At 36.7% G+C, this 21,878-nt stretch overlaps 2 protein-coding genes across 2 annotated transcripts in view; both read left to right on the forward strand.

Moving 5' to 3' along the window:
• The first annotated feature begins 5,223 nt into the window (after window positions 1-5,223).
• On the forward strand, window positions 5,224-18,817 carry sptlc1 (serine palmitoyltransferase, long chain base subunit 1). The gene is made up of 15 exons (XM_063013772.1): window positions 5,224-5,277; window positions 7,283-7,390; window positions 7,980-8,074; window positions 8,255-8,348; window positions 10,848-10,920; window positions 11,023-11,155; window positions 11,358-11,487; window positions 12,723-12,812; window positions 12,986-13,093; window positions 14,097-14,192; window positions 14,877-14,973; window positions 15,821-15,875; window positions 16,487-16,604; window positions 16,751-16,824; window positions 17,509-18,817. Exons 1-15 carry the CDS (start codon window positions 5,224-5,226, stop codon window positions 17,600-17,602), a joined length of 1,419 nt encoding a protein of 472 aa, XP_062869842.1. The 3' UTR covers window positions 17,603-18,817.
• Window positions 18,818-21,113: 2,296 nt separating this feature from the next.
• The window catches only part of ror2 (receptor tyrosine kinase-like orphan receptor 2), an 80,329-nt gene continuing 79,564 nt past the window's right edge, over window positions 21,114-21,878 (forward strand). Inside the window, exon 1 of the mRNA XM_063014257.1 lies at window positions 21,114-21,184. Coding sequence (XP_062870327.1) covers window positions 21,130-21,184 — 55 coding nt within the window. The 5' untranslated portion in view covers window positions 21,114-21,129. The remainder of the gene's footprint in view (window positions 21,185-21,878) is intronic.

A 21,878-nucleotide genomic window follows, 5' to 3' on the forward strand; every position in this document is an offset into this window, starting at 1 on the left:
GCTTCATTTTCATTTATACAGTACCCCCCTCAACCCACAGATTTTCTTTACACTGTTTCCTACAGTTTGAAAATATAAAATTCTCAGTGTTCAGAGTAGCATGTTAAAATTAATAACAAGAATAAACAGTAATATTTTATTGTATAAAAAAAGCTATATATTTTTTATTATATTTTATGCATTCTTCTCCCATTTTCTCCCAATTTAGTGTAGTCAATTTGTCTTCCGCTGCTGGAGGATCCCTGATTTTTTGCAGTTGAGGATGGTATATTGCTGCTTACCCATGCACTCTGCACAGGCGCCTCTATCCGCCAATCAGGGTTCTTACACAGCGTTTGAAGACTCCGCCCACATATTGCGGTCAGCCCTTTCTGCAGGCACTGCCAATTATGCCTGCTAAATCTTGCAGAAGGAAATGAAATATGAATGTATCAGTGTTTAAGTATGTTTTTTTCTTACTTCTGATCCAATGCTTCTTATGATGGTGCTCTTACACGTTTTGCAACACTTTTTAAAGAATGACCCAGAACCAATGTTATCAGCTGGAAATCAGCTATATATTTATTCAACATGCTTTTAAATAATTCATTCAAAGCCAAAATGAATCGTGAAGGTCAGCATCTCTAAACATTTGCTCAGGTTTAAAGGCTGACATTTTAACAGGTTGTAAAATTAAAGCTATTAAATAAATATGCACTTGTACAATGTACAATTAAATGGATTTTGAATATTAAAAATTCTGGGAAATGTGAAGTGTGTTCCATTACAGAGCTTTGAATAAGCCATGCTACACAGTGTCCAGCCTCTTAAAAATTTTAATTAACTTCTGATAAAATGACACAATATTTAGACACATAATGTCACATATTAACTCACATCCCAGTTATATAAAGGCTCATGCTTTTTGGTGCTTTCAGTTTGTATATATTGTGCTTTATGTGCCACAATTTGAACTATTCTTATTTATTTGTTTACTTTTTCCTTCTAATGTCTAATATTTCAATGCTATCAAAATGAATCCCTCGGCAATATTTATTTTAGCTGAACAAAGTTATATGTCTTTCTGTTATTCCATGAAACATTGTGTTTGCATAATCAGCAAATACATACATGTCATATCTACAAAGGTGCAAACTGGTGAAGATGTTAATAACCACATCTTTCCAGTATAGTGAGCCTATGAACGAAGTTGTGTAACTGGCAGTGTTCTAATTGTAGTGACACTCAACCTCAGATCATCTAAGATGAACTGCATCATCAGGGACTTTAACTAGAAACTATTGTTTTTGCCATTCTAGCACATTTTAGACACTTACGCTTATGTTCTTTTGCGTCTCATGTTGGCCTGTACGTAACCAAATGTGTTCTACTGAAATAAATATTTTTTTCATGTTACATTACTTGATTTATTACTAAGAATACAAAATTGCACTCATACATTTTATCATGTGTCCCAGTGAAACCGGCCTTCCTGCAACTCTGATCAAGATAGAAGATTTGTCAGGTGTACAGTACAACAAAATTCTTTCCTCACATATCCCAGCTTGTTTTTGGAAGCTGGGGTCAGAGTGCAGGGTCAGCCATTGTATGGCACCCCTGGAGCAGAGAGGGTTAAGAGCCTTGCTTAAGGGCCCAACAATGGCTGCATAGTAGAGGTGGGAATCAAACTCTCAACCTTTTAGTTGATAGCACAAAGCTCTACCCACAAGGCTACCACTGTCCCACTGTTGGGTGGTTGTCAGAGTGGTTGAATGAATAAATAAAATAAAATGAATGATAAACACTTTATTTTCCTAAGAGTCACTATGGGTGCACATTCTATCCAAAACATTATTGTGCAGCCCTAAACACCAGTCCAGTTTAGGGCTGCACAATAAACTCTGTTACATTATGCAGTAGTCCAACTATGGGAAAAGCGGGAAAAACCTACATTTTGTACCTGGTATCTTTTAAATGAACTCTATATGTCTATAAACGTTTATTAAGTCAGATCTTTTGGATTTTTTTTATTAGCTCCATAAAAACTCCATAGTGCTTCATGTGGACTAAAATGTTTGATTTTGCTGTGGCTTTTTCATTTACAGCCAAATTTGTATATTTTTGCTACTATATATGTTGATAAATGAGACATTTTATGTGCATTTTGAATGTTACTCAGTTACACATGCCTGCTATCAATCGAAATATTGTCAATTCAAATCCAGCCTCTGCTATGCAGTCACTGCTGGGCCCTTAAGCAAGGCCCTTAATCCTGTCTGCTCCAGGGGCGCCATACAATGGCTGACTCTGATCCCAGTTTCCAAACAAGCTGGGAAATGCAGAAAAAGATTTTCATTGTACTGTACATGTGTATATGTATATATGACAAATAAAGGCATTCTTCATTCTTCTTCATTATGTGTACAAGGTAATTGTGTGGTGTTTAAACACAATTACAAGTTCTGGCAAATGTTTAAATAAAATAAGATAGCTAGCCAGCAAAAACCTGGGTTGCTGTTAAATGCTAGATAGTGGCATGTGTCTTATATTGTGTGATATGCACCTACAGAAATTGGGAGGATGGCTGTGCAAAATAAACAGTGTAGGAGTGGATTAGCAAAGCGGTTGCATAACAAACTCAAGCGACTGACAGTGCAAAGCAGCTGTACCACTCACAATCGCATCATAGCATGAGTCACACCCACACAAATGACTTCAAGGAATTCACAGGAGGATGTGATCAGCAGTCACTTTAAGACCATGTGAATAGCTCAATGGATGCACTGAACAGGACCAGAAGCTCTGTGCATGGCATCCCACGTTCACAAAGGCTTTGATCATTTACATTTCACAAGCAGTCAGCTGGCCCTGCATGCTGTTGCTAGGCAACCTGTTGGGTTGCAAATGAAGAGGTTCCTTGATGACGTCATGTCATGATGGCTCTCTCGTCGTATATACAAAGTACACTGTGTTCATAAAGTCAGTCTTTGTACGTGAACAGGTTTATTTATATACTCCAACCACTTTTATTTTAGTCACTTGCCCTTATGGAAAATAACAGCCTAGAAAAGCAGTAAGGTAATTCATCTTGTATGGTTTTAGTTCCTCTTTTTGTACACGCACACTCTTGTTATTCTACATTTCAGGGACGTCCGTGCAAATGCTAAGTAAAGATGACTATCAGGGATCTTCCTGCACACTACATGGAAAAGTATGTGGCAACCCTAACATTATGTGGGCATTAATCCACAATATGGAATTAGTCACCTGTTGGTGCAATAAATGCCTTTACACTAATGACCACATTTTGGAACATGACTGAAAGACGCTATCCACAGGGACAGTGGTAGTCTTAGTAAAGATAGCTTTGGGCTATTAATCAGACAGTTGTGGATTCAAATCCCAGCTCTGCTCTGCTGCCAGTGTTGGGCCCTTTGGCCTCTTGGCTCCATGGGTGTCATAAATTGGCTGATCCTGCAATCTGACCCCAGTCTCCAAACAAGCTAGGATGTGAGGAAAAAGAATTCAATTAACTATATGTATATATGACACATAAACACATTCCATCTGGTTATTCCCTAGACTATAATTATACAAACCCAATCAATGTGGCACACCTGGTTGATGGGTGCTGCATAACAACAACCCTGATCATCTGGGTTTGATTCTGGCCCCCTGATACCTGTATGAGAGGTTTTTTTTTTATGCTTCCGTCTACTACTACCTCACCAAAACAATGCCAGTCACTGTTCATTATGTAACACGAATTGTCAACATGATCTACGTGTACTCAAGTCTGCCCTTAAAATGTAAAATTGAAACCTAAATTGCATGTTGACATTTGGATAACCACTTTTAAACCTTAAAGGTCACAACTTGTGCTGTGTGTATGTGTGTGTCAGTAGCAGACGCTTCATCAGCACTGACATTGGCGTAACTAATGAACACTTAATTATTTGGAACAGCACCTGACCTGTTAGTGGAAAATGCATGACTGAATAAAGGTTAGGAGGACATCAGCACTCCCACTTACTTTACTAAATATTTGTACTAATTCAGTGTTTTTTTTTTTGCTTGCAAACATAGATATCATGAAGATTATGCTTCTTTTTCATAAAACAGTACAGGCCTAACTATCATCTTAACCTTATGAGGCAAGAATAAATCAAAGTAATGATATATTCTTAAATAAAAACTACCTTCTTTACAAAAAACTGGTTGGCACCTTTTCAAATCCTTGTGTCGCTTTAATTCTAATCTTACACAGAATTGTTTAACAGCGCCCTCTTGTGGGAGACTGAGAAAGATTGTTTAGACGTGCGTGTGAGAGAGTTTTTTATTTCTTTGCTTATACTAAAAAAGAATGTAAAGCCTATACACTCGATATTATGCATCTGCTTAACGTGTATTAACAATTCAATGAACAATTAAAAGGTGTTGTGTGTGACAGACCTGACAGACGGTTTTATCACCGATGGACATACTGAAGTAACCCCACCAAAACTTGCCTTGCTCCATGAGATTCAGTGTGGCACTGGATCACTGTTTTTATATTAAATCTACAATAGAAAAATATATATAATTAAAACTAATATAGAACTATACCATTACCAATGCAAGTATGTAAGTATAAATACTTGGGGACACCCAATATTCAGATATGCTCTCAGTTTACTGATGTAAAAATATTAATGTAATGTCAGGATCTCTTGCTGATGGGACACGTAATTGGATACGCAAAAAGTCGGGTTTGATTATTATTGTAAAAAGCCAAAGTAAACTGGGCCAATTCAAAGGAAACAGCCTGGGCTGATTATGAACTGATGTTGCTGTAAGGCACCACTGGACTCATACCATATATATTTAAGTTTCCTGCTCGACTGCAGCTGATGTTGGGTTTAATTTGATGTTGGGTTAATGCTTGTATTCACACTTGTGCAAGTGGGTGTGGATATACTGTATGTATGTATAGTGCAAAGGAATTGGGGTTTAATACCTGGTTAAGAGGAGTAACTAAAATGTAGCACTTTTGTACAGCACGGGCCAATACAATAAAAATAACTATTAACTGTGTGATAACGGGAATAAAACATAAATATAGAGAACCGTGCAGTGTAAAAGAAACGTAAATACTTTATCTTGTTACTGCGTGTATTTTCAGTGGGTGGCCACACGAGGACGCGCACGTACATTTTTACCCAGAATGACGCTTATTGATTGGTCATGTGACTCAGCGCGACCAAGATGGCGACAGGGCAACAGTGGGTGTTAGTGGAGATGGTGCAAGCGTTTTACGAGGTTAGTACAATATTTAAATGAACTTTGTTTTTAAGACAGTCTCATTTTTTAATATCAAGAAGCGACTTTTATGTTGTCGTTGTTTTTTGTTTGAGAAATAACTTAAATTTACATTTTAATACAGGAAGTAAACTTAGGTTGCCAACCAGCTAACGCTATTGGTTGAAGCCCAAACGGCTACTTATTAGAAATGTAATGCACTAGTTAGGGAGTTTAATTCATTGTTATTAAACTTTGTAGTGCACATATGTAGGGAAAGTTGAACCGTTTAGGATTTAGCCTTAAAGATGATTTATTAGCCCGCTTCAATGAAACTCTACATTTAAACGGCTCTAAATGAATAGGTGTTTGCTGTTCTCAGTTATGAAATCGCTTATCTGCTATTTCAGTTGCTGGTCCTCACGTACAAACGAATAAAGACTTGACATGCTATAAGTGTGTTGACACCCAGACACCTCATCCATACTGTATGTGCTTAATGAGCCCTTCAAATCAGACTCTAACATGGATTTAATTATCCTATTTAATAAAGGATTATCTTATCTTATTTCAGTTGTTCCAGCCACCAAACGTCTGATAATGTTTTTACTTTATTTATGGAACATGGCTGCTGAGATTATCTTCCTACTTCTGGTGCATATGTCTTTTTCAATTGTACACACAGTATCTATTCACTTTATACATTAACATAACCTAAAAGCTAGTAAATTTTAATACAGGACAGTAAGATCTGTGTTGTAAGAAATAGTGAAAGAGGTCTTCACATATCAGGTCAGACAAAACCCTCCAAATTGTTAGACTCTAATTAAACTACTTAACTAGTACTAGAGAGCAAAACAATAAGAAACTTCCATTAAAACTGAAACTTACAAACTTTCTACCATTAAAACAAACTTAACTACCATTAAAACATTTCCTATTTTACAACAAGGGGGTAACAGGGGTGTTGTTTGCTCTGCTGAGGGCTACAAAGCATAATTAAAACCCTGAAGCCAAATTATAAAGAAAGTGTAGACCTTTTTATTTAACATCAACAACAGTAAACAGCATGTACTAGTGTAAAAACATTCACCTGACAATATTTAGAAATGTGTTTTGTGGTGTTTATATTACAGTGCTATTTAATATTGCTCAGCCTTAATTCAGTAATTTGTATTTATGTATTTGTATGTTTTAAGGCTTTTACCTCATAACATTATACTTATAATGCAAAATAATAAAAAAAAATTGTAGGTCCTGATGTTTTATAAGGTTTTTTTGGGGTGGCATGGTGGCTCAGTAGGTTATTTTTCCAGGTTAAGTGGTTTTACCTGTTTAACCTAACTACATGTCTTGTCAAGAATCTAGTAGTGTAAAACATGACATTAAGTTGATGAAATCTTGTTGAATAAATATAAAAGTGATTTTGGTAAAATGATTCACAAACTCGTTCTACTCACACTACAACAGTGTGGCTTCTTAGACACAGAGTGCATTTGCTTGACTGGCCTGCCGACAGTCCAGATTAGTCTCCTATTAAAATGTGTAGTGTGAAATGAAGTGGAGACTCAGACAATAGTCTTGTATCAAGCAAAAACTTCCACTTGCAAAACTGCAACAGTTAGTATCCTCAGTTCACAAACGATTAAAAAGCGTCATTAATAGGTAAGGTGATGGAACACAGGGGTAATACACATTTCTGTCCCATTTATTTTTAGTGTCTTGCAGGCAACACATTGTAAATGTTTATATTTACGAAATACTATTAAGTCAGTGACAACTGACCAAATGTTTGTACTTTTGAGAATTAACAAATGACAGATTCTGTTTTTATCGGATTGTGCAAAATGTCCCAGTCTTTATGGAAACAGTTAGTCTCCCCCTCCCCCCCACAAGTGTATTTAAACTTTTGACTTTAACTGTATATATGTTTTATATATGATTAAGATTGCATTGTACGTTGCATTCTGAAGTTTGCATTCATAAGAAAAGTGAACACAAAACTTTGTTTTCATTTTTCTTGCAGGCACCAGCGTATCATTTGATTTTAGAAGGAATCCTTATATTATGGATAATCAGACTGCTGTTCTCAAAGACCTACAAGCTGCAAGAGAGGTCTGATCTCACAGAGAAGGTAATTCACTTTTACTCCTTCTGATTTAACAGTGAATGTGTACTCATGACCTTTATATTGTTATTAAAGTAACTAAGAGTGAATTTAAGTAATGCATCCAATTTTGCTATCTTTAGCTGGTGTTAGCTAGAGTTGTAGTTCCTTAGTACATTACGTTAAATAAAATATGCACACCTAACTCCCCTGGGCCATGGACACCACAACTGACAGTTGCAATGGATTTGGTAGCATTTATGATTAAGGCACATTAAATTTGAAAACAGGAGTGTCTATAACTAACAATGCTTCATCACAGTTATTATAAAGGCTTATGTTACAGCTGCATTTTACCTTCAAATTTTATAGAGTAATTGCAGTAAATACACACTAATAAGTGTGTACATTGTGTCTTGTTGAGTCCATGCCTTGGCTGGTCAAAGTTAAAAAAAAAAAAAAAAATGTTTATTGTGGCGGTTTCAGCACATCAGTGTATCTGCTGTGTTTACAGGCATGTAAAAGATTTTCATGATATTAAAGAAGAGTTCAGAGGGTTTTTTTCTGAAGTATAGGGTCACTTTACTGAGGTCTGTTTTGGCTGTTTTTGCTTCAGGAAAAAGAAGAGTTAATTGAAGAATGGCAGCCAGAGCCTCTGGTTCCTCCTCTCTCCAAAGATCAACCACCTTTAAATTATGATGTCGTGTCTGGGTAAGACTGCTTGACACCTCATCCAATTGGTTGATATTGTGAAGACTACTGGTATAAATCCTACTGCTATTTTGAAACATTTTTCACCCATGTGACTAATTGCAGCAGCTCTGGCTTCTCTTAGATGATGGAATAATTTGAGTGTACTGTGCTTCTAATTTTAGTGTTTTTCTTTTACAGCCCTCCAAGCCACAAAATGATTGTAAATGGAAAGGAGTGCATTAACTTTGCCTCGTTTAACTTCTTGGGCCTGCTCGACAAAGAGCGTGTAAAGGTTTGTCCGCTGTGAATACAGACGTTAGCCTAATTGCTTTTCCATGTGTCTAAGAGTTTGGGTCTTATCCAACTGTGATTGCAGAGAGCTGCTCAGATACTGAGCGGTTTAGTGCTCGGTGTGTTTTGATGAATCCTACATACCATAATTAATACATTTTATGATAAAAGATTATTTCAGTATGAAAATACAGGTAAATACTCAATCCCAGTGTTAACTGTACTATGTTTCCTTTATAGCTTCAAATTTATGGTCTTAATGGTGTTATTTTCTCACTTGGTGTGGTGGTAATGGTTGTGAGCCCTATCTAACTCCAAGTTCTGAAATCTCCCATGATTGCTTTTCCATGAGTTGAGATGTGGTGACTGCAAATGTTGTAGTATATGATAATACCTGGGCAGTTCTAGCTTTGTTGTTAAGCTACTACACTCTAAAAAATAAAACATTGGGTTAACAAAAAAAATTAAGGCAACGTTTTGCATTAGTTTTTTTGAGTTATGCCAATTGCTCGTAGAATTATGCTGATCCAACACAATATTTTAAATTACACAAACTTAATAACTGTCAACATGAACAGATATTTTTAAGTTAATGTTATTTAAAAATGCTTTTTACTGAATTATGGAAAGCTAATCCACCAAACCTATAATATTGTGTTGGATTAACGTAACTCTGCGAGCAGTTGGCATAACTCAAAAAGACTAATGCAAAATGTTGCCTTGATTTTTTTTGTTGACCCAATGTTTTATTTAATATTCATTTAACTTAAAAGTTGTTAATATTAAATAAAACATTGGGTCAACAAAAAAAATTAAGGCAACATTTTGCATTAGTCTTTTTGAGTTATGCCAACTGCTCGTAGAATTACGTTGATCCAACATCCTGTAGCCTAATATCTCTAAACATTAATTTGAATGTTTGTTAGCATTGCACTGAATCTGCTGAATGTAAAACAATTTAAACAATGATACAAGAACATGGAAACATGAATTATTACCAAAAATCATTTATTACAGAACACATCTACTTTTAACAAATCCCATTAGTGGACAACAATAAAAACTATGACTATAAAAAACAAATTCCACATATCAGTATTTGAAAAATGATATGCATTAAACAAATGAGTAATGTTTATTGTTTAGTTTATTTTTTACCTAGAACGCATACACGTAATAATTAGCTAGCTAACCTTAGCATAGTTGTTGGCTACTTTTGCTACACAAACAACACAAAATAGACTAGACAAAAAATACGTTTTTAATAGCTCACCAGCGAATTTTTATGTAAATGGAAATATTTTAATCCATGAAAAAGTCAAGTTTTACTCAGTTTATAACACCAAATGGTGTGTCGGTCTATGCCAGGCTGAAGAAAAGCTGGCCAGCTAGCTAGCTAATTTGCATAGCACTCAAACTCTCTTCCCCGCTCTCTCGCTCTTGTAGTCTGTGCCTACCGACCTTCACCTGCAAAGCGGGCAAATTATTCAAATCACAAAAGTGAAATCTCTAGATATATAGGTTTAAAAATGTTTGTAACGGTTAGAACGCTCACCTTGCTTGTAAAAAAACTCACTCCACAATGAAGAAAGCACGCCATGAGAACACACACCGTTTCTGTCCGTGTGGGCGGGGCGAATTCAAACTACTGAGAAAATTAAGTCGTACAGTGTATGTATTTTAAGTTGCTAGAAGCTAAATTTTGTTCTTTATTGTTTAACCAAATATCTTAAGTTCAGGTGATTCATTATAGTGTGTTGAAACAACACTTATAATTTGTGCGTTATCAGAACTGCAAGTAAAAAATTGTGTAATATAATGTAACTTGATTTTTTAATCATACAGCAGTGCATATATTTAAGTATTGGCTAAAGGCCATCTGAATTACTTTTTAGAGTGTAGACTAGTGGTATATTGTACTGGACTGGTGATCAGAGGGCTGCTGGGCCCTAGTACAATGCCCTTAACCCCTAAATTGCTCAGATAGTAGTTGCCTGCAACTGTAAATTGCATTTGATTAAAGCTTCTGCTAAATACCATAAATGTTAACAGGATATATATAGTTTTTATACTATTTACACAATTCAGTAACTTCTTCATGCCCTATGGGTGAGAGCTTTGTCATCCTGGAAGAGAAAACCTTATCATCAACTTCCATCAGGGTAGACATGTTTGAACTCTGACGGCTCATTTAGCTTTGATTTGTCACTCATCTGAAGACCTAAAATTAACCATGCAGCTTGCACAGCTGTAAAGAAACACCTGGCCAATCAAAATCAAGTATTCAGCTGTGTTGCTCTACCAGCTATTTAAACCAGATGCTAGTATTACAGATTAAAGCATACTAGAGGATTTTTACTATTGAGTGTGTTACCAATTATGTATTTAATATTAATCAGTGTGTTTTAATTTATGTATTTATTTTTAAATAACTTGGTTTGTATGCTCATGTATTTGAAATGGCATGCAGTCATAGCATTTCTTAACTTCTCTGTTGCAGAAAAAGGCCCTGGCATCTCTTAGGAAGTACGGTGTGGGTACTTGTGGCCCAAGAGGCTTTTATGGAACTTTTGGTGAGTAATGAACTTCAAACGTGTCTCTTCTTACTTGTGATGGTCTGGATTATGATTAAGATTGTTTATATTCATACTACATTCCTTTATCCATTTTTATAGATGTTCACCTGGAGTTAGAGGAGCGTTTGGCTAAATTTATGGGAACTGAGGAGGCCATTATTTACTCTTATGGCTTTGCCACCATAGCCAGTGCCATTCCGGCTTACTCTAAGAGAGGTGACATTGTCTTTGTGTAAGTGAATATTTGAAACTTTTTTTGTAATGAACCACGTCCACACAGTCTTTTCTGCCAATACTCCATGTCTGGTTCTGTGTTTCAGATTTTTATGAACCACATATTTAATCCATTATGCTTAAGCTTCACTGAACTGCAATACCACAGATATAAATCTTGTTATTAAGTGAGCTTTTGATGTCTGGAATGGCTTCTTTAGAGATGAGGCAGCGTGTTTCTCCATCCAGAAGGGCCTGCAGGCCTCCCGCAGCTATATTAAGTACTTCAAGCACAATGACATGGAGGACCTGGAGAGGCTGCTGAAGGAGCAGGAGCAGGAAGATCAAAAGGTAAGTAAAGGTCAAGCAAAAGGTTTTTACTGTCGTCACATCCATACGCTCTATATCATGAGATGGTGTCTTTGATGGGCAAGAGTAATGTATAAAGCTATAGTTTAAGTAGTTTTTCAAATATGTAATTAGTGTATAGGGGCTTAGCTCTGTCCAAAAAATCTCCTAGTAATACTGTTTAAATTAATACATACATAATACATAAATTAATACATTCTAGATCATACCAAACCACATGCAAAATAGCTCAAATGTCAGCTTTCAAATGGTGTGCATTATAAAAAACATGTGGCAATTGTAAGCAGGAAACAGAGACACACACATTGTTCTTTTGATGAATTCATTTGATGCATATGTCTTTTATGTTTCTAAAATTCAGCTGACATGAATAAATATGTTGACAGAACAGCCCCCAGTACTTTTGATTTGATTTGAATACACACAGTGCAAATTAAAACCAATAGTAAGAAAAAGGCATGGTGGTGCCACAGATATTATGGGTGCTGCACAGCATCAGGGTCACTTCTGGTCATTGTCTGTACAGAGTTTGGCATGGTGCAATGCTTTTTTCATCCTGTGGTTGACTGGAAGCGGATAAAAATGTCTGATCACTGCCAGTCTAAATATAGCCTGGTGCATTCTAGTAGACCGGGAATAAAAAGTAATATTGATTAGGTAGTGGAATTTTGCTGATATACATTTACATTTTCGGCATTTAGCTGATGCCTTTATCCAAAACAGTATTGTGACAGTATACAGTCTGGGCCTTGCTCAAGGGCGCAATAGCAGCAACCTGGCAGTGGTGGGGTTTGAACCAGTGTCCTTCTTATTACTAGTCCAGTACCTTAACCTCTAGGCTACAACTGCCTTAAAACCTAGTACATTTTTCAGGTATTTACATTTGCAGCATTTAACAGATGCTTTTATCCAATGCAACCTACAATTATGACAATTTACATGAATACAATTTGAGCAACTGAAGGGTAAGGGTCTTGCTCAGGGGCTCAACAGTGGCAATTTAGCATAGTGGTGCTTGAACTGGCAATCATCTGATTACTAGTCTAGTAACCTTAACCGCTGTGCTACCACTGCCATATATTTTAACCGCACATGCTCTCTGTCTATTAAAAAAACACAAATACTAAACAATGTTCATTTATTGGACAGTTGGGATTCATCTGTTTTCTAAATGACAATTTGCTGTTCTGTAACAATACTATTTATTATTTCACCAGAATCCACGCAAGGCTAGGGTCACTAGAAAATTCATTGTTGTGGAGGGACTCTACATCAACACTTCAGATCTGTGTCCTCTTCCAGAGTTGGTAAGAATATTTTAATATTTTAAACAAGGTTGAATTTGGAGATCATTTTTATCTTTTTGAATTACTATATATGTTCATGTGAACACTAATATATGTTCATCTCAATTGCTAGCAAACAGTTTCTGATGTGTTTAAGTGATGCATAGCTAATAAATATGTGTCTCCATTCCCAGGTGAAGCTGAAGTACAAGTACAAAGTGCGAATCTTTTTGGAGGAGAGCATGTCTTTTGGTGTGCTGGGAGAGCACGGGCGAGGAGTCACTGAACACTTTGGAGTCAACGTGAGTAGAACCTGGTTATTTACGCTCTGCTCACAGCTACTATGTTTCCAATATTTATTTACAAATATTCAGGACAGTTGGTACTGCAGAAGTTAGTCTCTAATGAAACATGCAAATTTTTATATAAATACCTAATGCATGCTTTATTCATTTAAAACAATGTAACATAGTGAACGTGGAAGTAGTATAGAGCTGTAAGATGAACATAAACACAGTGAGCAGAACCAGTTCAGCATTCAGAATGTAAATCGTAAACAGAGCCGGCAGCAGATAGTTTCCCTGTGACAACTTGCAAAAGCCTGCATTCTATTAAAGCAGTTTTACTTGTGTTCTATAACCACATCAGAGCTATCAGATGTATTTTAATAAATTCTATCCTATCCTGTAAGTGTAATAAACCATATTAAAAAGCTAGTGTCAGCAAACCTTAAAATATAAAAAGAACATGATGAAATCTCAGCCATGCTAATTTGTTCTGGAAACCTGGGTTCTACCGCTCAGATTTTAATTGGTGAAAATTTTTATGTTAAGTCTGAGCTTGAAATGACAAAGATCCTCTGGCAGTAAGAAAACCAACGTATATAAAACTAACTCTAAACAGTAGTATTCTGCAAAATAGAAGTGATCCTAAAAAAATATAGAAGCTGTTGGTAGAGTACTAACATGCTCATTTATGAATCATTTACGATCACCAGTGTATCTTGCAAAGAATTTGGTATAAATAGAAAGAAGACTACGAGTGATTAGCACACATGATTTAAATGTTTTTGCACCAAATTTGCTGTATCTGACTAGTTGAACTGATTTTGTCCTATTACATAGTCCTTTATGTATAAACAAGTGCAACTTGACAAACTACCCTATAAAGGGTACAACAAGTCGGTAATTATGGTAATTTTGATTGTGCAAAAGCCTATGTCTCTTTTGCAACCACAGAGTATTTCAGTATGATCATAGCCTGTGGTGTGTATCTCTACTGTGCATTTTACTACATATGTTACAGATTGATGACATCGACCTTATAAGTGCCAACATGGAGAATGCAGTGGCTTCCATAGGCGGGTTCTGCTGTGGACGATCATTCGTCATCGATCACCAGGTACATGATGAGTTTTTTTTTTTATTTGCAAATTAAAGGCTGAATTTTTAGGTTAAAGGTTGTGCAGTAAATGTTCAAATTTTTTTATTAATGATCTAATGATTTATGGGCACTGGTAGCTCAGTGGTTAAGGTACTGGACTAGTAATCAGAGGGTCACTGGTTTGAGCCTCATGTCTCCCAAGGGCCTGATCAAGACTCTTAACCCCCGAATGCTTAGATTGTTAGATTATGTTAATCACTGTTGTAAGATGTTTGAGATTAAAACATCTGGTAAATGCTAAAAATTGAATTGAAATGGATTATCTTAATGGCAACATTGTACACCTTCATTACAGCAACTTAAACATACACACTTTCCTCTGCACTCAGTGATCCAGGTTTGATGAGCATTGTTTGAATGATGAAGTAATGGCTGCATCTCAGTACGCATCTGCTTTGAAATGCAGACTAAATAACATGACAAATGACCCGTTATGAAGTAACCATTATGTGCAATTTAGACTCTTGGCAGAAAAAAAAACGCTTGATCACAGAGACTGTTAGACAGACACTTGTTTGAAAAGAAGTTCCTGACTAAATTGAAACCATTATTATAAGGGAAGTTGCTTTTCAGACATGGAGCTGTAATGTGATTTAGGTCCTAATTTCTCACTGATGTTTCTCGCTTGTTTGAATGACTTAGCGTCTGTCTGGTCAAGGCTACTGTTTCTCAGCTTCTCTTCCACCCATGCTTGCTGCCGCTGCTATTGAGGCCCTTCACATCATGGAGGAGGACCCAGGTACAGACATTTAAAAACACATACACAGTAAAATGTAGATCAAGCCCATATTGCATCACAAGTTCTGTATGAATGTATCATTAAATAGAAGGAAGAACCAATCAGTATGTTAATGAGATATTGTCTCAGTTTTTACTCTAATCACCAAGAACATTTCACTTAAGAATTTTCGCAACCACTTTATCCTGGACAGAGTAACAGCAGGCCCGGTTCCACCAGGATACACTGAGCGCAAGGCAGGAATACTTTGGATGGGACATCAGTCCATCCCTTCAGACATAGCCAATCATGTCTGTGGAGACACCCAAACAGCAGATAGCACAGTTAAGATTTCAACACTGATCTCAGTGGCGGTGGGCTAGTGTAAAAGACCGCTCTGCCACCTGAGCACTCTGCATACTGCCATCACAGATCTTTTCCTTTTGTGATCACTGACTAAATGGAAAATGTGCAGCTCCTTTAGGGTTGAGGTACTTAATAATGTTACTCTTTAGGCCAAAACAAAACTGGTTCTGGTCCAAATAAGGTGATGCCATATTATTTTTATTTTCCCTTAACAAAGTTTCATTATAAAAGCTTTAGGTTTTCTTTCTTTGTATTGTTTTAGTTCTGTTAAGGTCAAAAGGGTAGTATTGTGACTACCGGCTGTTGCTTTGTTAAGATGCAGAAAATCAGTCTTAGTCTAGGAAAATTGGCAAAGCTAGAAGCACCTTGGCTTATGTCTCTACAGAGCATGCCAATTAAGTGCCAGGTTCCCGCTGGCCAAGCAAAATGATTAACTACTAGTTTAGATTAGTTTTAATTACTGGCTGTGATTTGGCTAATGTTACTTCTTTTTTATGTACAGACATTTTTATCATCCTGAGAGAAAAGTGCAAACATGCCCATAAAGCTCTGCAAGGGTAAGTCATATTGCTGAGTATTTTCCTGCAAACAAAGAACTAATGGTAGACTAAAATATTTTTGAGTTTTTAAAATGGAATCATCTCGCTGTAATTCATATAATACTAATTAAACATGGTGTAGCTCTGTTGTTAGTGGCCAGATGACTGTAAAGTGCGAATCATAGACTAGATTTTACAAACTTGACTGATGTGCTTGTTATTGGATGGTGGTGGAATGCTCTAGTGTTTATAGTAGTATAATATTTTGATATTTTTTTAACTGTTTTAATCTGTTTTACACTTTTCCATTTATCTCAGCATATAAAAATATTTCACATTTTTAGTAATTTATTGTAGGGCTACCATTCTAGTCATAATACCATGAAATCATCATTTATTAGATTTATTATTAGTGCAGCAGAATGTGATCCAGACTTATTGCTGCTTTAGAAAATGAAGGACTGCTGCTTACACTAATCTGCATGTCAAGTTTTTCTCCTGCAGTGACACACACACCCGCGGGCATGCATGATGCACCTGGATGCACACTCAGCTTACACTACACTTAATACTTCTAATAAGTTTTTTGATTAACTCAGGCATCATCTCTTTCATTGTGTAAATTCTAGCATTCCAGGTTTAAAGGTAGTTGGGAAGGTGATCGCTCCAGCACTTCATCTGCAGCTGGAAAACAGCACAGGATCCAGAGAGAGTGATGTCAGGAAACTACGCTCCATCATTGATTATGTAAGAGACAGAGCAAAATAATGTACATTACTCCTACAGACTGTTTCTACCTTAGACATACTTAATGCACCATATAAGGTCATTTTAGCATTTTGCTTTTGTGTTACAGTTAGTTGGAATTGATTTGTTTGATTGTTTGCTTTTAGTGTTTGGTCAGACAGATAGCTTTGACTCAGGCTCGCTACCTAGAAAAAGAGGAACGCTTCCTTCCACCACCAAGGTGAGTTAATGCTAATAACTGACTTGAAAAAACATTAGCATACAATATTGTTAGTGCACATGCATCTGTTGAGATGTTTACCAACATTCTACTGTTATGTTAATAATAAGAACTACAAAAATTGCTGATGTGCCAGGGATGTTGGCAGAGCTAACTTTTAAATTCTTCAGTCCAACTCTTTATGACAGAAATGGTTTTGTTTGATATAACGTTGACATTTTTTATTCCTAAAACCAGTTGACCTAAAAAAATAGTGAATACAATTTTGCTTCAGTTTCATTATAGATAATAGGGCGGCACAGTGGCTTAGTGGGTAGCACTGTCTCCTCACAGCAAGAAGGTCCTGGGTTCGATCCCCAGGTTGGGCGGTTTGGGTCCTTTTCTTGCATGTTCTCCCCGTGTCTGCATGGGTTTCCTCTGGGAGCTCGGGTTTCCTCACACAGTCCAAAGACATGCAAGTGAGGTGAATTGGAGATACAGAATTGTCCATGACTGTGTTTGACATTAAACTGATGTCTTGTGTAACGAATAACTACTGTTTGTCATGAATGTAACCAAAGTGTGTAAAACATGATGATCAAATCCTAATAAATAAATAAACATTATAAATAATAATCATATTTTATTTACTTTGTCTTTAACATTCCCACATTTAACTTACGTTTGTTAACTTATTTCCTCCAGCATCAGACTGGTGGTGACTGTTGAGCACACCGAGGAGGAAATTAAGAAAGCAGCGTCCTGTATTCGAGAAGCAGCTTTTGCTGTGCTGAACTGATGACTTGAGCCTTGGCAACATTTGGATATCAAAAACTAGTCTTTCAACTGCAGAGCTTCTCCCATCCTGTCTCCCATTCAAGGTGCTTTAGGCATGACTGCTGGAATTGCGGACCTCACTTTGAGACATTCAGCGTGTCCTGTGTCATCAGAACTGAATTAATGATTGTTGTCTCTGTGTGTTTTACTAACTTTTATTTTTTAAATGCAGTTTGAGACTCAGTTTCACATTGAAATGAATGTCAAAGGTTAAACATGCAGTCGGTTCCCGTCACCAAACCAGTTTGTTACAATTAATACCTTGAATAAAGGTCCATCAAAAACAATAAAACATTATGTTGATTGAAAGACCAAGAACATACACACATTTTATATACATATTTCTTTTTATACAATCTCCCTTCACAACAAGAAAGTAATTTTTAAAAACGGTGTTTTTTATTTGCAGAAATATTTTTATTTTGAGGAAATTTTCTAGTGTTGTTTTCAGCTTTTCTAAGAACATTTTTTATTACCTGGAAAATCCATTAAGTTATTTTTTACATGATTTTTTTTATGTTGCATGAAACTGTCAGATTCTCATGACGGCATGACTGCACTTATGTGTCACTGTTTCCTTTGTATTTACTTAATTAAATGTCATGACTGTTTTAGTTTTTATTATAGGTTTTATTAATAATAAACATGTTGATTCTTTTTAGATGCACAATTATTTTAAAACTGCAGTACATAACTTTCTCTGTTATTTACTCAAAAAAACAAAGCTGCTAACACAGATTGAGATCCTTCTTGCTTGCAATAACTGTGTGCTGGAATGGTGAAGTTTTTTTTCTTTCTGCTGCTCCAGTATGTATGGGTTGCCATTGCAGATCTCATCCACATATTCGTTTTTTATGCTGGATGCTTTTTCTGAAGCAACCCTCCTATTTCTGTCTGGGCTTAGGACTGGCATAGTGCGCTTTCCCCCTCAGACATTATCTAATCATGTCCACGCAGACACCTGACTGGCTGAAGTACAGCTGAGATTAAAACAGTGGATCCCCAGAGTGAAGTAAAATTCTCAAAAGTTATGTATTGCAGCTTAAGGATGCAACCCTTTTGTTTCCTGTACAGATCAAATCGAATCAGTTTTAATTTAATAGTAACATACAAAATTCTACATGATGTTGCTGCTAACTGTGGGGTGCCTCTTTTAACCAAATAAAATGTAAAAGGGGTGTGTGTTCAATGTGTTGTTTTTATGTTACATGTTTAAAAAAAATCATTGAATCCTTTAAACTGAGACATAACAGCTGTTAGATTTTTCTTCTTTTGTATTCTTGCTTTTTTAATGTGGTTCCTTTGCTCAGGAGCCCAAACGTGTGTATTTTTTGAATTAGTTTGTGTTCATGTACTGTATGTAGATACACTTGGTCTTGTAGGGACATGTATGATATGAAATTGAGATTGTCTTTAATATTTTTGATAATTTCTGCAACTCTTTCTTTTGTTAACTGAATGAATGGAAGACGAGAATTGTACAACTGTATATACACAAGTTACAATGACATATACAGCTTATTCATTTAGTGCTGTAGAAAGTTCTATCATTATTTAACATAGTTTCATTGCCTTCTGATTCGTCATTACTACAGTTTGTGACTTCAAGGCATTAAGTTGTCTTAAAAGGTTTTAAAATTAAAGAAGTTTGGCATAACCTTGAACCTTCTCATAGTTGGCAATTTGGGCATCCGGGCAAGAAGTGCCTTGTTTTGAAAGGTAAAAGAACCCAATCATCACTCTAAAGTCCTGTGCAGAGATAGAACATGTTGGTTAGACAACAATCTGTACAGCTTTCCATAAACCAGGCCTTTATTTCAGATTGACATCCACTTGGAGTTTGCTAAATGGCATGTAAAGTACCCGGGCAACATGAGAAATAAGCTTCTTTGTTCTCATGAGATGAAAATGTACCTCTGAACAGAACAGCAAACACTATGTCTGGCAAAAAACACATCACCTGGCTAATACCATACCCACTGTGAAACGTGGTGGCAGTAACAATTAAGCTATGGAGTGCTTCTTAGCAGCATGGACAGGCAGACTTGTAAAAATTAATAAATGCAACCAAATACAGCAAAAATGCTTCATTAAAAACTTCCTACAGAGTGCATTCTTACTCAGAACCTGAAGCAAAGTGCCAAAACCTGTCTTTAAATGGCCTGGCCAAAGCCCAGACTTCTGATTTTAGCCAATTAGACTTACAGATGTAATTCCTGCAAAAGTCACTTCTCACTATGAGTATGTTAACTCATAACTTTCCTCTACAGTCAAACTGACAATTTTGGGGAGAGAGAAAGACAAGCATTTAGTAAAATCACAAGATACTCTTTGGAATAATGTAAAATCATGACAGGACAACATGGATTATCAGATTTTGCACTATGCCAGCTTGAGTACATGCTGTCGTTATGAAAAAAGAAGGCACACCAAATAATAAGGAATTCTACCATTTATTTTTAAGATTTAATTTTTTTGTATCAAAATTTTCATGCTGCTTATGTTTTAATTTGTAACAAAAGCATTGTATTAGATTCAATAAAAAACACATATTTACTTTTACATGTGTGGCATTTAGCAGACACTTTTATCCAAAGCAACTTACATTCATGACTAAATACAATTTGAGCAACTGAGGATTAAGGGCCTTGCTCAGGGGCCCAACAGTGATAACTTGGCGGTGGTGGGTCTTGAACCGGCAACCTTCTGATCACTATTTATGTAAACGTTATGTAGTTCTATCATTTTAATCTAGCTTTGTGTCACCATTTTCTGGTTAAAGGACAGTGTTCATATTCATTCATTTATTCATTATCCGTTTTACCACCGCTTTATCCTATTCAGGGTCGCGGTGGGTCCAGTTCACTGGGCAGGAAACACTCTGATAAGAACAATCATTACCAAATAAATATCTGCTCAGTGGAGGTCAGTATAGTGCCAACCAGTTCAACTATTTTCTTTGTTTTTGCCCAGTATGTAACTGGATGTACTGTGTATATTCAATCTTTCTTCTGTGTCTATCATGAAAAGGTTCAGATGTTTTACTCTGCAGAGCTGTGAGAAACTTCGTGTGTTTTGCCGGTAGGTGGCGCGTTTTATTTAGTCAGCGTGTTTTTAAAGGTTCTCCGTTTCCCTCCCTCAGCTTTGCCCCATGATTCGTCAGAAGTTTAGTGCTCCTTCCCGGAGTGATTGAGTGAGTTCAGTTTTTCAGCAGCAGCATTGAGGATCACAGCGGTTTTATCAGTTCTCTGCGGAATGAACCGCGCTGTTCTGCTCAGAACCGGTCAGCAAGAACTAGAGCTGCAGTTACTGCGCACCTGAGCTCTGTACCAAAACCTGGAGACTTCTTAATCACCCCAGAGGGGTTTGTTGCTCCTAACAGAGCGGAGAAACTGTGTGCAAACTTGTTCTGGAGCTCGGATGCTCTGGTAGATTTGGCTGAGATCAGTTTGTGAGAGGATGGGTTTAATAAGGATTACCTGTGGAGTAATGCTGCATTGTGTGGAAACGCTTCTTCTGGTAATGTGCGTCCTGGCCACTGCAGGTAAGCGTTTGTGTTTTATATCCACTGTAAAGAGAATGCTGGATACCACAGGGTAAACAAAACTAGGTAGACAAGAGAAAGCTTAGAGATATAAATCAATACATTTGTGTTATTGTGTTGACAAACTTTGTGCACAAACAAAAGCTGGTGCGTAACTGGAAACTAAATTAAGGTGGAATTTTCATAAGGTCTACCTTAACTTTACTACTGAAGTACATGACTACATATTTTAGAGCCTTTGGGATAAGCATGTGTATCATATAGAAAAGTGAACAGCAGACTTTGTTGGACTGCCTGATTAATTTTCCTCCCCTCAGGGGGCCTGACAGATGTCCATATTTCCTGTTTTGGGCCTGATGCCATTTGCTTTGGGGTTAAAGGGGGTTGGGGCAGATGTTGAGACCTGAAGGTTCCCCGCTAAACCTTTTATCACTCCCTCCAGCAGGGCAAGAGCTGGGCTTGTCTCTCACCTGGAAAGTGTTGGAAAACAGTTTGTTGGTCTGGTTAATTAAGCCAGTCTGAAGTCTAGCACTAAGCTATGAAGTGTTGAAACAGGCTTTAGGATGGTGGATAAGTGGTGTGTTAATCAGTGAATATATGCCTAAATAAAAGACTTTGTCTTAGTTTTGAGTTAAAGGTCTGTGGGGGGTGACCAACCACAGTTTGTGCCTAACCACAGGAGGTTCAGCTCTTT

Source organism: Trichomycterus rosablanca, chromosome 18, assembly GCF_030014385.1.
Source record: "Trichomycterus rosablanca isolate fTriRos1 chromosome 18, fTriRos1.hap1, whole genome shotgun sequence".
Classification (NCBI taxonomy): Eukaryota; Metazoa; Chordata; class Actinopteri; order Siluriformes; family Trichomycteridae; genus Trichomycterus; species Trichomycterus rosablanca.

What these genes read in the sequence shown, in the direction of transcription:
- sptlc1 (XM_063013772.1), top strand. Translation starts at nt 5,224, where the DNA reads ATGGCGACAGGGCAACAGTGGGTGTTAGTGGAGATGGTGCAAGCGTTT. An exon ending in CATCATGGAGGAGGACCCAG is followed by an intron (nt 14,974 to 15,820) that starts GTACAGACATTT and finishes TTTTATGTACAG; the next exon opens with ACATTTTTATCATCCTGAGA. An exon ending in TACGCTCCATCATTGATTAT is followed by an intron (nt 16,605 to 16,750) that starts GTAAGAGACAGA and finishes GTTTGCTTTTAG; the next exon opens with TGTTTGGTCAGACAGATAGC.